Below are 15,480 nucleotides of genomic sequence, written 5' to 3'. Positions count from 1 at the left end.
TCACTGCTCCCTGTGATCAGACAAGGAGCAATGGGTGTAAGTTGCAGCACAAGAGGTTCCATCTCAACACAAAGGGGAACTTCCTTACTGGAAGGGTCCCAGAGCACTGGAACAGGCTCCCCAGAGAGGTTGTGGAGTCTCCTTCTCTGGAGCCTTTCAAGGCCTGTCTGGATGTGTTCCTCTGTGATCTGTGCTAGATTGTGTGGTCCTGCTCTGGCAGGGGGGTTGGACTGGATGATCTCCTTGGGTCCCTTCCAACCCCTAACATCCTGTGAGCCTGTGATAAAGAAAAATGGCTCCCTCGTGGGGAAATGATGTCTTGAAAACATTTTCTCTCTTAAAAAAAAAACCAACCCAAACCACAAAACATACTTACACATTGTGAGAAATGAACTCACTCTAAAATTTAAGTGAAAAAAAAAAGTTTTATTATAAAATAAAGGCAAACAGCACTGGGTGCATAGCAAATAAATTGCCAGGGGCACACACTAACAACAGGTAATAATGCTTATATAGGATAAGCACTAGATAACACTGAATTGGCTTGATACATATTCATGAATATTCTTCTACACTTTCTAAGCACTACCTCTAACCCCCTCTCAGCCCCCCACCCTTTAGTCCTTTTGATCAAGACAACAGCTGGTTTTCTTTACAAGGTGAACTTGCCCTCTTGTCTTTCCTTTGAACATCAATCAGAGGGGCCTCCTGGATCCTCCTGATGCTCACTTATGCTGGTTTGAGGCTAATTTTTACTGAGAGAAATGAAATCCTTAGCTGTGAGAAGAAAGAAAAAAACCTCAAGAGTAATCTATATCCCTCAGTTTTCTGCTGAGAAACACAACTAGTCAAAATACAGATAAGATGGGCACTTCTCACACACTTCTTAGCTCTCACTTCTGGCTGTGGCTTCTTTCTGGCCATCTGGTCTCTGTGGCTGACTCTGCCTTTGACTCTCTAATCCACCTAACCCTTTTTCCTCTAACCTCCTCGTCATCTTTTTTTGACACCTCACCTCAGATTTCCAGATTTATCACATGAGATATACGTGGGTTGATCTGGTTATTTCTGAAGGGAGGGGATAGAGGGTTTGGGTTGGGAGCTCTCCTGGGGACTTTGTTCTGTGTTTCTGAAATATACTTTTAATTTGTATATAACTGTGTGTATTTGTGTATGTCTGCTCATATATTGTGCTAAGCTGTAAAGACAGCTTCATTCTTAATTCCCATCTCAGCTGAGTCTAGTCTGGGTGATTTCATAAGAGTGGGAGGGTAATACCCAAACTATCACACTCACTGCAGCACTGTTATCTTTGGTCCTGGGCACCCTGGCAACCCCTAACACCATCAGCTACCTTGTTATTTTACTGATTAAGTCTTATGAATACTTTATTGTGCAACAGCCAAATCCCCACATATCACAGTGTTATTGAGAAACATGAACTAGATGATGTCCTGAGGTCCTGAATGATTCTGTGGGTTTATGCCACTGCTCTTTGTATGGCAATTTGCAGCATGATTCTGTAGTTTTATGCCACTGTTCTTTGTATGGTCATTTGCAGGATGGAATCCTGGTTCCTTACCAGAGCCATTTGGCACAGGGCACTAAATCAGCCTGTAAACTCAGGGAAGTGGTGTGACACAGAGACGCAAGATCAAGTGGTGCGTTACAGCACAGGGTGTGTTACGCTGAGCTTGGATTATTGAAGCATCTTCATCCTTCTTTTCCTCTCTGTGACAATCCCAAATCTGCCTGATCACTACTGTCACACTACAGAATACATGAAAATAGGCAAAGGCAAACTGCAAAGGGTGGTTTTCATCATAGTTAGTGCTTTTTTACATACAGCACGAGCATATTCATACCATATCTCATTTATGTTCTTGTGCTAGTTTGAAGCTAGCTAGAATGTTTTGGTGAGAAGAAATAGATTACAGGCTGTGAAAAGGAAAAAATAGTGATGTCTACTTCACTCATAGGCTTGCTGAGATGTATAGGAACAAGAACATAAACGTAGATAACAGAGTCACTCTCTGGGCTTTGTGGGCTGCATCTCTCTTTCTAACCTAACCTGCCATCTGTGTGACTAATCCACCTGCTTACTAACCCACCTGGCTGACCCTCTAAGCTACCTTGAGCATAAGGCAAAGTCTTGGGTAAGGTAGAGAGGTGGGAGGAAGGTGGAAGGGTGCTTGAGAGCCCCTTCTGGGGACTCAGGTGTCTGGGAGTGCTGTTGTGTTTCTGTATTACTTTTTAACTGGTATATTTCTGTCTATAGCTGTATAGATTGTAAATACCTGCTTGTGTATTGTGCTAAGCTGTAAATATAAAGCTTCATTCAATTTCCAGAGCCACTGGGCTTAGTCTGGGTGATTTTACAAAGAGTGTGTGTAACACCCAAACCATCACAATTCTTTAATGGTTTTTTATTTCAAATTACATAACAATTTTTATTACTATAATTTTTCTCCACAGGTGGAGAAGCAGAGGCATGAATACCTCGAGACCTACATTTTCATGCTTGCTTGACTTGCAAAGCAGTAGCCTACCTCTTCAAGTCTTCTCCTAACAGCGTGAAATCTGGTCAAACATTGTTGGTGCATTTTGGTACTGGAATGATGACTACTCCAGAAGGTGACTACTAGCTGTTTTAGGTTCCTCTTCTGTTTGGCTATGTGAAATTGGCCTCCTCAGCCATTACATCTGCTTACATCATGTATTTCTGTTGACAAGTTCTGGCAAGCTATCAAGGTGTTGCAAGGGGGTTGGATACTGAAACAGCTGGAAATGGCTCCCATTGTTTCCAGTCCCACAGTTTATCAGTGGGAAAGCATGGAAGATAACACAGTATACTTGATCCCACAGCCTGATGATGAGTTAGTGTTTTTTTGACCCCTCTGCTTCTGCATTTAGAGTTTGATTCTCTGCCACTGTAGCCTGTGAAAATCTTAATGACTTTGGTGGGAACAAAATACTGGGCTGTTAACAGTGAGCTGTGACAGAGGGATGCCATTGTTCTTGCAAGACAGGATGACTAACACATTGCATAAAAGCCCTGCTTTTCTACAGCAGCTTTTTTGGACGTCAACTTGTCCTTGGGACTGATCTGTGTAGCTCATTCAAGATCAATTATGTGGTATGCTATGCTTACCAGTGAGGGCACTGGTGCCCCTCAGCGTGCTCTGCTGTGCTATGCCAAGTTCTTAAGTAGCATTAGCAGGAGCATGCCCATGTGGAGCACCAGGGAAGTGATGATTGAGAGCTTGCTTGCCCAAGTGAGAAGCCTGGCTGATGCTGCACTTGGAAATGTGACTAATGAAAGAGTTTATGATGCCCACAGTTTTGGAAGACAGCCAGAGTTGGGGTGGACTTGCTCCAGCATTTGCATACATAAACCGAATAGTTCTGCTTCCTGCTCTTGCTATGCTTCTTGTCGTCTTTCCCTGAGCCTTACTCTTTTGGGTCCTTTTTTGTGGCCAGAGGGGATGTGGCTGTCTTGTTTTTTTTGCACATTGCTCTTTTTCTGACAATCAGGAGCAATTTAGGATTCCTCCTGAAAGAAATCTCAATCTCATGTTACCCTTGAACATTTTGATTGGTTCCTGTGAATCTGACACCCTGATGGTTTTTTGATTCATCACTTGTTTCCTGTCTCTTAAATGCTGCTGAACTGACTAATGCCCTTTATTCCTCACTAGCTGTCAAGAAGACACAGAACTATGCTAGTGTGCATGAGGCAGTGAGAGCTGGAGATGTAGAACAACTTGCAGCCATGATACGAAGTGGAGCTGGCATTAACGAGGTGGATTTAGTCCACAATTTCACACCTTTGCACTGTGCTGCACACTCTGGCAGTCTGGAGGTAAAACATGTTCATGTACAGACACAGCAAGGTTTTTCTGAGTTAGTGTTTTCCTTCTTTGAGAGAGGCTGAACACAGAATTGCTAGTTTTGATCAAGCTGAATTAATTAACTCTACCAGTTTTTCTCATCAAATATATTCTCTGGAAAGCAGAAATACAGGATTTTAAGTGTTCATTTTTGCCAGGGACCCCATCTGGAGTACTGTGTCCAGCTAAGGAGGCCCAAAGGAAGAAAGATACAGAACTGTTTGAGTGGGTCCATAATACAGCCACAAAGGTGATCAGAGGAGTGGAGCACCTCTCCTGTGAAGACAGGCTGAGAGAGTTGAGGTTATTCAGCCTTGAGAAAAGAAGGCTTGCAGGATATGTAAAATGTTCTGAGGAGTCATAGAATCAGCCAGGTTGGAAGAGAGCTCCAATATCATCCAGTCCAACCTAGCACCCAGCCCTAGCCAGTCAACTAGACCATGGCTCTAAGTGCCTCAGCCAGGCTTTGCTTCAACACCTCCAGGGGCGACAACTCCACCATGTCCCTGGGCAGCCCATTCCAATGCCAATCACTCTCTCTGGGAACAACTTCCTCCTAACATCCAGCCCAGACCTCCCCCAGCACAACTTGAGACTCGGTCCCCGTGTTCTGTTGCCGGTTGCCTGGCAGAAGAGATCAACCCCACCTGGCTACAGCCTCCCTTCAGGTAGCTGTAGACAGCAATGAGGTCACCCCTGAGCCTCCTCTTCTCCAGGCTGCACACCCCCAGCTCCCTCAGCCTCTCCTCATAGGCCTCTCACCAGCTTCATCGCCCTTCTCTGGACGCGTTCCAGCATCTCAACATCTCTCTTGAATTGAGGAGCCCAGAATTGGACACAGCACTGGATGTGCTCATTCTATTTACCAGTGTCCTGCCCCATACCTCATATTCTAAAGAAACAGTTCTAATACATTTTATTTTAATAAATGAAGACATTGAATAAGGAAGGGGGCATCAACAGGTGCTTGGGTGGATATTTTGAGCTTCCAGAAGGACTGATCTGCCTTATTCATCACATTTGCTTTCCTGTTGCAGCTTCCTTGTGTAATTTCTATAGCAATATAATCTTCAAGCAACAGTGCCCTGAATAACCATACAAAAATTCATGTCCCAAGGAAAGACTGTAAAGTTCTCTCTAACCTCAAGAAATAAAAAGTTCAGTGCTGTTTTGGAGTGTACAGAAGCTGTTGAGAAAATGCTGATCATGGTGTTGTCAACCTTAGGAACAGATTGCTTGCTCACCCTTTTTTGCTTCTATAACTGCTGCCATTTTTCATTTGAATCTCCTACTCTGCCTTTTTTATTTGAATCTCCTGCTTTGCTATCAATATGTTAGACTTTATTGAATTATCTGTCTTCTGTTTGTCACTGAACTCCTTGGAGGAACAGTGGAGGAACCAGAGCTGTAGGCTGGCATAAAAGATAATAAATCATAATAATATGTAATAAACTTTTAACTGGTCCTTTAGCTATTTTTGGATATCCATAAAGCTTTACACTGCAAGGAAAAAGGTGACAAAGCTAGGTGGTGGAAAGATGAGAAGTGGTAGGAGAAGATGGTGCTAGTCCCTTTTCAGTGGTGTCTTAGGATAGGACAAGAGGCAACAGGTAGGAACTGGAACTCAGGAGGTTCCACCTCAGCATGAGGAAAAGCTTCTTTACTGTAAGGGTGACAGAGCACTGGAACAGGCTGTCCAGAGAGGCGGTGGAGTCTCCTTATCTAGAGGCTTTCAAGAGCTGTCTGGACACATTCCTGTGTGACCAAGTGATCTTGCTTTGGCAGGGGAGCTGGACTAGATGATCTGTGCAGGTCCCTTCCAACCTCTACCATTCTGATTCTATGATTTCTTACACCTAAGGAGCCTAATAAATTAAATGAAGCTTTAAATTTGGTTCATGGCATTTTCCCTGCCACTAATTTGAGCTGGAATTTGAGTGAGCATGTTTGCATTGCCTTTTCTAGTGCTTTTATCACATCCCATCTGAATGCTCTCACAGATTATGTTTTACATCTGAAAGAACACAATTAAGATGCCACATTGTAAAATCAATGCTAAAGTTATTTGCACTTTCTGTCCCCTTGGGTGAAACCTGGGAAGTATAACTTACCTGTGACTTCCCAATGCACAAGTATTTGGCTGAGACGTACACTGGGGTGTCATTTCCATGATAAAGTATTCTGATACTGCCTTGAAATGTAACATTGATAAATCATAGTCAAAATGTGCCTTGGATGTCATATGTTAAGAATAGTTAAGTAACTCCTTTTGGTTTTGTTTGGGCAGTGCCTTCACTGGTTGCTCTGGCATGGAGCTGATGTAACACAGGTAACTGGCAGAGGCTGGACAGCAGCTCACCTTGCGGCCATCCGAGGTCAGGATGCTTGCATGCAGGTATGTGCAAATAGCCACTCTCAAGTGAAGGTGAGGAGGGCAGACTGTCAGTTTGGACAAATTCCTTATGAAGGTGAGCTGAGAGAGCTCCTAATGGAGCTATGATTATCTCATCTCATCTCATCTTCTCATCTCAATGTCTTTGCGTCTGGAAGCAAGTAATTTTTATTAAAACCAGTGCACCCATTTGCTCTGCCAGTGCAGATTGGTGTTCTGTCAGGGCTTGAGGTCAGCCCAGAGTTATCCTGCATGTCCCCTGAAATCATCCTGCTTGGCAGTGTTTGCTTTTTCAGCTTGTGAACTGAGCTTCTGCTTTGCCTGTCTTTAGGTTCTGTTCAGGACCTTGAGTTCAGCCCAGAGTTATCCTGCATGTCCCCTGAAATCATCCTGCTTGGCAATGTTTGCTTTTTCAGCTTGTGAACTGAGCTTCTGCTTTGCCTGTCTTTAGGCTCTGTTCAGAGCCTTGAGTTCAGCCCAGAGTTATCCAGCATGTAATTTGGCTGGGGAGGGACTATTTACAAGGTCTTGTAATGACAGGACAAGGAGTAATGGGTTTAATCTGGAAGAGGGGAGATTTAAACTAGATGTTAGGAAGAAGTTCTTTACAATGAAGGTGGTGAAACACAGGAACAGGTTGCCCAGGGAGGTTGTGGATGCTCCCTCCCTGGAGGTGTTCAAGACTAGGTTGGATGAGGCCTTGAGTGAACTGTTCTAGTGGGAGGTGTCCCTGCCTGTGCTGGGGGGGTTGGAACTGGATGATCTTTGAGGTCGCATCCAACCTAGACTCTTCCGAGGTGTTTGATTCCATGATTCTGAGATAAACCGTTCTATCATAGAATCATAGAATCAACCAGATTGGAAGAGACCTCCAAGGTCATCCAGTCCAACCTAGCACCCAGCCCTATCCAATCAATTAGACCATGGCACTAAGTGCCTCATCCAGTCTTTTCTTGAAGACCCCCAGGGACGGTGCCTCCACCACCTCCCTGGGCAGCCCATTCCAATGCCAATCACTCTCTCTGTGAAGAACTTCTTCCTAATATCCAGCCTATACCTACCCTGGCACAACTTGAGACTGTGTCCCCTTGTATGATTCATCTGAAATCACCCTGCTTGGCAATGTTTGCTTTTTCAGCTTGTGAACTGAACTTCTGCCTTGCCTGTCTTTAGGCTCTGCTACTGAATGGCGCCGAGGCAGAGGCCCCGGACGAGCGCGGCTGCACGCCGTCACACTTAGCCGCGGCCCACGGGCACTCCTTCACCCTGCAAACCATACTGCGCAGTGGAGCGGTGAGACAATTCCGCCTGCGGCTCCTCGGGGCAGCAGCAAAGTCTGGCATTGTTTTCCAAACACAGCCCTGCCTGGCTTGAAGTCAGGTTGGCAGCTGCAGATGAATTACTGCTGGTGAATTTATGGTTAGGGCAAATTTCGTTTTTTAAAATGTACATTAGGGAAATGATCCAAAATTCTAGAGTGGTGGTGAATGGTGCCACGTCCAGCTGGCAGCTGGCACTAGTGGTGTGCCCCAGGGATCAGTGCTGGGCCCAGTCCTGGTCAGCATCTTGATTGAAAATCTGCACAAGGGGATTGAGTCCAGCATCAGTAAGTCTGCAGATGACACCAAGCTAGGAGCAGGTGTGGATCTGTTGGAAGGTAGGAGAGCTCTGCAGAGGGACCTTGACAGGCTGGATGGGTGGGCAGAGGCCAATGGGATGAGATTTAACAAGGCTAAGAGCAGGATTCTATACTTTGGCCACAACAACCCCAAGCAGTGCTACAGGCTGGGGACAGAGTGGCTGGAGAGCAGCCAGGCAGAAAGGGACCTGGGGGTACTGGTAGATAGTAGCTGAAGATGAGCCAGCAGTGTGCCCAGGTGGCCAAGGGAGCCAATGGCATCCTGGCCTGCATCAGGAAGAGTGTGGCCAGTAGGACAAGGGAGGTTATTCTGCCCCTGTACTCAGCACTGGTCAGGCCACACCTTGAGTACTGTGTCCAGTTCTGGGCCCTCAGTTCAAGAGAGATGTTGAGATACTGGAATGTGTCCAGAGAAGGGCAGTGAAGCTGGTGAGGGGCCTGGAACACAGCCCTGTGAGGAGAGGCTGAGGGAGCTGGGGGTGTTTATCCTGGAGAAGAGGAGGCTCAGGGGTGACCTCATTGCTGTCTACAACTACCTGAAGGGAGGCTGTAGCCAGGTGAGGGTCAGTCTGTTCTGCCAGGCAACCAGCAACAGGACAAGGGGACACAGTCTCAAGTTGTGCCGGGGGAGGTCTAGGCTGGATGTTAGGTGGAAGTTGTTGCCAGAGAGAGTGATTGGCATTGGAATGGGCTGCCCAGGGAGGTGGTGGAGTCACTATCCCTAGGGGTGTTCAAGAAAAGCCTGGCTGAGGCAGTTAGTGCCATGGTCTAGTTGATTGGCTAGGGCTGGGTGCTAGGTTGGACTGGATGATCTTGGAGGTCTCTTCCAACCTGGTTGATTCTGTGAATAATTTGAGTAAACCACATTCCACTCAGGGTGTCATGAAAATTGGATGCTTGTAATGGTTGTGATTTTTTTGCAGTTGTACAAATCCTCAGTAGCAAAAGAGGCAAACTTAAAAGTAGTTAATCCAGACCTATATTTTAAGGAATAACGGCCAGTACAGCAACAGAAATATGTCTAAAAATGCACCTTTTATATCTGTGTCATTTAAATAGAGCCAAGGATGTGAAAAACAGCTGTCTTGGAATGGCATACACAGGATGGACTTTGAAAGCATGCTTTGGTGTGATGGGAATAATCTAACACAACCATAGTTGATTCTATTTATACAATTTGTCTTGTGTCCAAGATTTCTAAATGAATAAATTAACCTGCTGCTTTCATTTTAGAACCTGAATGTTTCAGACATGTATGACTGGAAACCTGTTCATTATGCTGCTTTCCATGGTCGCTTGGGGTGTTTGCAGCTTCTTGTTAGATGGGGAGCATGTATAGATGATGTGGATAACAATGGAAACCTTCCAGGTACATTAGGATAAATCATACAATTTTTATGCATTGATTTACTGTTGTGCTGTGTGATAATTGTGGCAAATGATCATTATTGCATTTGCCATTTGATTCTGTGTAGTCAGCATAGTTTAGAGCAGGGAGGTCATTCTGCCCCTGTACTCTGCACTGGTTAGACCACACCTTGAGCACTGTGTTCAGTTCTGGGCCCCCCAGTTTAGGAGGGACATTGAGATGCTTGAGCGTGTCCAGAGAAGGGCGACGAGGCTGGGGAGAGGCCTTGAGCACAGCCCTACGAGGAGAGGCTGAGGGAGCTGGGATTGGTTAGCCTGGAGAAGAGGAGGCTCAGGGGAGACCTTATTGCTGTCTACAACTACCTGAGGGGTGGTTGTGGCCAGGAGGAGGTTGCTCTCTTCTCTCAGGTGGCCAGCACCAGAACGAGAGGACACAGCCTCAGGCTGTGCCAGGGGAAATTTAGGCTGGAGGTGAGGAGAAAGTTCTTCACTGAGAGAGTCATTGGACACTGGAATGGGCTGCCCGGGGAGGTGGTGGAGTCGCCATCCCTGGGGCTGTTCAAGGCAGGATTGGACGTGGCACTTGGTGCCATGGTCTAGCCTTGAGCTCTGTGGTAAAGGGTTGGAGTTGATGATCTGTGAGGTCTCTTCCAACCTTGGTCATACTGTGATACTGTGATAGTTATTCTGGATTCAAAGCATTTGTCTGCTGGTGATAGTGTCCTATTCACTTCCTGCTACTGCTGCTGGTAAGAATCAGAGCTGGAATGGTGTCTCCATCTGGCCTGCATCTGAGGTTAAATGATAACAATTGCTCTGTCACCCATTGACACCTCCCCAGCAGAGATGGGGAATCAGGAAAAGGAGACCCACAGGTTGAAATGAAAATGGACTTAGTGAAATAGTCAAATTAATACTAATGTTGGTACAAGACATAAAGTTACACTGAGCCCAACAAAGAACAGGAGAAAGAAGAACAAGGTAAGAAGGAATTCAAGCAGGAAGCTCTATAGTGAGACTCCCCTCTTCTCAGCAAACTTTCCCCTTTATACTGAGAGTGATGCTCATGGTCTGGGGCACACCTGTAGCCAACTCCAGTCATCTGTCTGAGCTGACTCAGAACTGCTAACGGCCTGCAGCCCATGGTTGGTCTGGGATTCTGTTCTGGCAAAACCAGAACAAATGGATACTGGAACAAGGAGCAGGCTGTGTAGGTGGAAAGCATCTCCAGAGCATGTGTGCCAATGGAGGTCACATGAGGAGAAGAGTAGTTAGGGTAGGAGGCAGTTTCAGCTGCTACAGGCTCCTTTTTGATTTTGTGCTAGGCTTTAATGGCTGTGCCACTGTGATCAGATTCTAGCTTGTTCACGTGCAGGTTTTTGTATCCCACTCTTTCTTAACTGATTTGGTAAAACCTTTGATTTCATTTATATGTTATTTCTTCATGTTGATTTCTGCAATACTGGTATCCTGTGTGAACTCTCATCTGTACTCTTAATCGTGGCTGTAGACATTTCTGCACTCAAAATGGGCCGTGTTTGTTCCTTGCTCTTCATTATTTCTCCAGTGTCCCTCTGCCTACTGCACCACTGCCTCAATAGCTTCTGTAGGTTCAGTGATATTGTTCATATCCTGGATTCTCATTGCATGCTTTTAGCATTTTCCTTCTTGTTGGTTGTCAGATTGTTCCAAATAGCAGGTGGGTTTTTTTTTCCCTCTATAACTTGCACTGCTTATCTAGAAAACTGCTATCTGTTCTCTTTTACAGAGCTGGGTCTTGTTAAAGCCTGTGAGGCTCTTGCATCCTCGCAGGACATCTGGTGTGTTGTCAGTAAGGAGTTATGATGTTGGGCACCCTAGTGGCAGTGTAGAAGGTGGATTTTATTTGCATTTGGGAACATGTCCGTAATAACGCTTGTACCTGCCTGGTGAATGTGGGGCAGGCTGTGGATGTAGTCTACCTGGACTGCAGCAAAGCCTTTGACACTGTTTGCCACAAGAAGCTCCTAGCCAAGCTGACAGCTCATGGCTTGCACAGATTCACTCTGTACTGGGTCAAGAACTGGCTGGATGGCAGAGCCCACAGAGTGGTGGTGAATGGTGCCACATGCAGTTGGCAGCTGTCACTAGTGGTGTTCCCCAGGGATCAGTGCTGGGTCCAGTCCTGTGCAATATCTTTACTGATGATCTGGACGAGGAGATTGAGTCCAGCATCAGTAAGTTTGCAGATGACACCAAGCTAGGAGCAGGTGTGGATCTGTTGGAAGGTAGGAGAGCCCTGCAGAGGGACCTGGACAGGCTGGATGGGTGGGCAGAGGCCAATGGGATGAGATTTAACAAGGCCAAGTGCAGGGTTCTGCACTTTGGCCACAACAACTCCAAGCAGCGCTACAGGCTGGGGACAGAGTGGCTGGAGAGCAGCCAGGGAGAAAGGCACCTGGGGGTACTGGTAGATAGTAGCTGAACAGGAGCCAGCAGTGTGCCCAGGTGGCCAAGGGAGCCAATGGCATCCTGGCCTGGGTCAGGAAGAGTGTGGCCAGCAGGACAAGGGAGGTTATTCTGCCCCTGTACTCAGCACTGGTCAGGCCACACCTTGAGTGCTGTGTCCAGTTCTGGGCCCCTCAGTTCAAGAGAGATGTTGAGATACTGGAATGTGTCCAGAGAAGGGCAAGAAAGCTGCTGAGGGGCCTGGAACACAGCCCTGTGAGGAGAGGCTGAGGGAGCTGGGGGTGTTTATCCTGGAGAAGAGGAGGCTCAACTTCCTCCTAACTTTCTCCTAATCCAGCCTATACTTTCCCCGGCACAACTTGAGACTGTGTCCCCTTGTTCTGTTGCTGGTTCCCTGGCAGAAGAGACCAACCCCCATCTGGCTACAGCCTCCCTTCAGGTAGTTGTAGACAGCAATGAGGTCAGCCCTGAGCCTCCTCTTCTCCAGGCTAAACACCCCCAGCTTCCTCAGCCTCTCCTCATAGTGTTTGTGTTCCAGGCCCCTCACCAGCTTTGTTGCCCTTCTCTGGACATGTTCCAGCACCTCAACATCTCTCTTGAATTGAGGAGCCCAGAACTGGACACAGCACTCAAGGTGTGGCCTGACCAGTGCAGAGTACAGGGGCAGAATAACCTCCCTTGTCCTACTGGCCACACTGTTCCTGATGCAGGCCAGGATGCCATTGGCCCTCTTGGCCACCTGGGCACACTGCTTGGAGGTGCCCATTAGCTTTGGGCTCAATTGCAAGTGCTCCACATGCTTGAGGATGGGTTACAAGTTGGTTACTGGCTACTAAGAAACACTAAAGTTAAAAGCTAGTTACGAAAAGCTCCTTTATTTGTCTTCTACAGCATCCCACTGAAACTGCAGAAACACACAGACAGAATACAATTACAGAACCACAGAATTAACCAGGTTGGAAAAGACCTTTGAGATCATCGAGTCCAACCTGTCCCCTAACACCTTCAATTAACTAAACTAAGTGCCTCATCCAGTGTCCTCTTAAACACCTTCAGGGATGGTGACTCCACCACCTCCCTGGGCAGCCCATTCCAAAGCCAATCACTCTTTCTATGAAGAACTTCCTCCTAACATCCAGCCTAAATTAGTTAATTATTAAATTATTTAATAGCATGAAATAATATTAAAGTATAATATGTATAGTATATGTAATAAAACATATAAAAATATAAATTAAATAATTAAAACCTTTAATCTGTTTCCCCCTTCTCATCTTGCAGATGAGATTTCCCCCTTCTCATCTGGCTGCTTTCTGCATGGAACAGGACCTCCAACAACAAAAAGAAAGAGTAAAGTTTTATCCCTGAAATTTTAGGTATCAGAAAGTGGCTTCATAAGGGCTGAATCAGTTTTACACCACTCAACTAGTAATTGCTACTTAACCTTTAAAGGGTGCTGCTTCTTTTCACTCCTACTTAACTAACTTACTGAATAAGATAAAGAAAGTTGGTGACACATGAGTTTGATAGGTGGACCACTAGATGGATAAAGAACTGGCTTGATGGTTTGTCTTGGTTCTAATTTAAATGCCCAGAGACTCAAATATATATTTGATAGAACCAATAACAATTTATAGAGTGCCTTTCCCTCTTCCCCCTTCTTTCCCAAAAGAAAGGAATTAGATGTAGGGAGAGAAAAGGTAAGCCCCCAACCAACCCCCACCTGGCTACAACCTCCCTTCAGGTAGTTGTAGACAGCAATGAGGTCCCCCCTGAGCTTTTAGGTTATCAGGAAGTGACAGGACTAGGGGGAATGGAGCAAAGCTGGAGATGGGTAGGTTCAGACTGGATGTGAGGAGGAAGTTGTTCAGCATGAGAGTGGTGAAAGCCTGGAATGGGTTGCCCAGGGAGGTGTTTGAGGCTCCATCCCTGGAGGTGTTTAAGGCCAGGCTGGATGAGGCTGTGGCCAGCCTGATCTAGGGGAGCGTGTCCCTGCCTGTGGCAGGGGAGGTTGGAACTGGCTGATCCTTGTGGTCCCTTCCAACCCTGACTGATTCTGTGTTTCTGTGATTTCAGTGATGCTCAGATTTAAATTCTAGCAATTGCCTGTACCTAAATATCATAATCTTGCTGTAAAACCAATATCCATAACCTTTTAGAGCAGTTACACTCTGGAGAGCTGTGAATGGTTTGCAACAGAGAACTTGGATGTGCCAAAATTGGACACTTCCTTTTTTCTTTTTGTCCTGAGTACATTGTTTGTGCATTATGAAGGTAATGAGATTCTTACCAGGAGACAGACTAATCTTTTTTGCCTGCAGAGTATCAGTCAGCTTTTCCAGGACCTTTTCATGCAGTCATAACTTATAATAAGTAGTTATTTGTCAACTTCTTTCCCTTAGTGGGACTAGAGATTACTATTCATTTCAAAATAGTGAGCACACGTTTTGTACCTCTTACTTCATTCTAGGCCCAGCACTCTGGTTTAGTTGTTAAATAACTTAGCTTCAGCATAGCCTAAAAGACAGAGGGGGAAACAACCTTCACATGGATGGGCTGGAGCAGCTCCTGCATGCAGCAACTGTCTACAACAGCTGGAGGGAGAGAATGTAGTAATAGGCATGCTGTGAATAGCAGCTTCTGTCATGGGGTGTACTGTACCTTCAAGTACTTTACCTTGTAGAGTCAATGTCACTATCCTCATATTATAGGCAGGATAACTGAGGGTATGGTGTGACTTGTTTGTGGTGGCACAGGAGAGGTGGAACTAAAGCAGGCTTTAACTTGTAATCAAGGATGCTGCTTGTTGGTCCTCAGTTTTGAGTACCCCTAGGACAGTGAAGTTAGTTGCTGAGGAGTGAAATTTGTGTTCCTGAGGAGGACAGGACTCCAGCAGTGCACTCTCCCAGCTAGTGCTCAACAGTCACTTGACACTATTTTGTCCTGCAGTCAGCATGGCCAGGGAATTCATTGCACATGGCAGCCTTCCTCCACCTCCTGAACTCTGTACTAGATAGGAGCTGGACATCTCTGTTGAACTGAGGCTGCTCATAGCTGTTGTGCAGTGTCGGACAGCTCAAGTGCTGGTAGATGAGCTACATCTAGCTGTTGGTGAGAAGAGTGCCTTTCTCGGTGGGCACCAGTGCTCTGCTCTAACATACTTCTTCTCTTCCCTGTGCTACAGCTCACCTGGCAGCAGTAGAAGGACATTTGCCTTGCTTTAAATTCTTGGTCAGTAAAATGGCCAGTGTTGTGCATGCATTGGAAGCCAGGAATGACCAAGGAGAGACTCCAAGGGACTTGGCCGAGCGATTCTATAAAGATAATATTCTGCAATATATTGATGGTGTGGAAAAAGAGGGGAAGCATCCAGAGACACAGGATGGTGAGTATGGATCAAGACCTTGAGTACAGTGTCCAGTTCTGGATGCCTAAATTCAAGACAGATATTGAGATACTGGAATATGTCCAGAGAAGAGAGGAAGCTGGTGAGGGGCCTGGAACACAGCCCAGCGAGGAGAGGCTGAGGGAGCTGGAGGTGTTCAGCCTGGAGAAGAGGAGGCTCAGGGGTGACCTCATTGCTCTCCACAGCTACCTGAAGGGAGGCTGTAGCCAGGTCGGGGTTCATCTCTTCTGCCAGGCTACCAGCAACAGAACAAGGGGACACAGTCTCAAGTTGTGCCAGGGAAGGTCTAGGCTGGATGTTAGGTGGAAGTTGTTGTCAGAGAGAGTGATTGGCATTG

General features: G+C 46.2%; 1 protein-coding gene across 3 annotated transcripts in view; it reads left to right on the top strand.

The window, feature by feature from the left end:
- ANKRD42 (ankyrin repeat domain 42) overlaps positions 1-15,480 on the top strand; it is a 42,989-nt gene that overhangs the window by 2,509 nt on the left and 25,000 nt on the right. For 2 of the 3 annotated variants that reach the window (XM_064169459.1, XM_064169446.1), the window contains exons 2-6: positions 2,476-2,634; positions 3,699-3,862; positions 6,178-6,285; positions 9,155-9,290; positions 14,922-15,122. In XM_064169459.1, the coding sequence (XP_064025529.1) occupies positions 2,616-2,634; positions 3,699-3,862; positions 6,178-6,285; positions 9,155-9,290; positions 14,922-15,122 (628 nt within the window). In that variant the 5' untranslated portion in view covers positions 2,476-2,615. Of the gene's footprint in view, positions 1-1,638; positions 1,679-2,475; positions 2,635-3,698; positions 3,863-6,177; positions 6,286-9,154; positions 9,291-14,921; positions 15,123-15,480 lie in introns of those variants that run through there. The other variant, XM_064169454.1, reaches the window with a different exon arrangement.

Source organism: Pogoniulus pusillus, chromosome 3 (assembly GCF_015220805.1).
Source record: "Pogoniulus pusillus isolate bPogPus1 chromosome 3, bPogPus1.pri, whole genome shotgun sequence".
Lineage (NCBI taxonomy): Eukaryota > Metazoa > Chordata > Aves > Piciformes > Lybiidae > Pogoniulus > Pogoniulus pusillus.
This window is presented reverse-complemented; position numbering and strand designations above follow the sequence as displayed.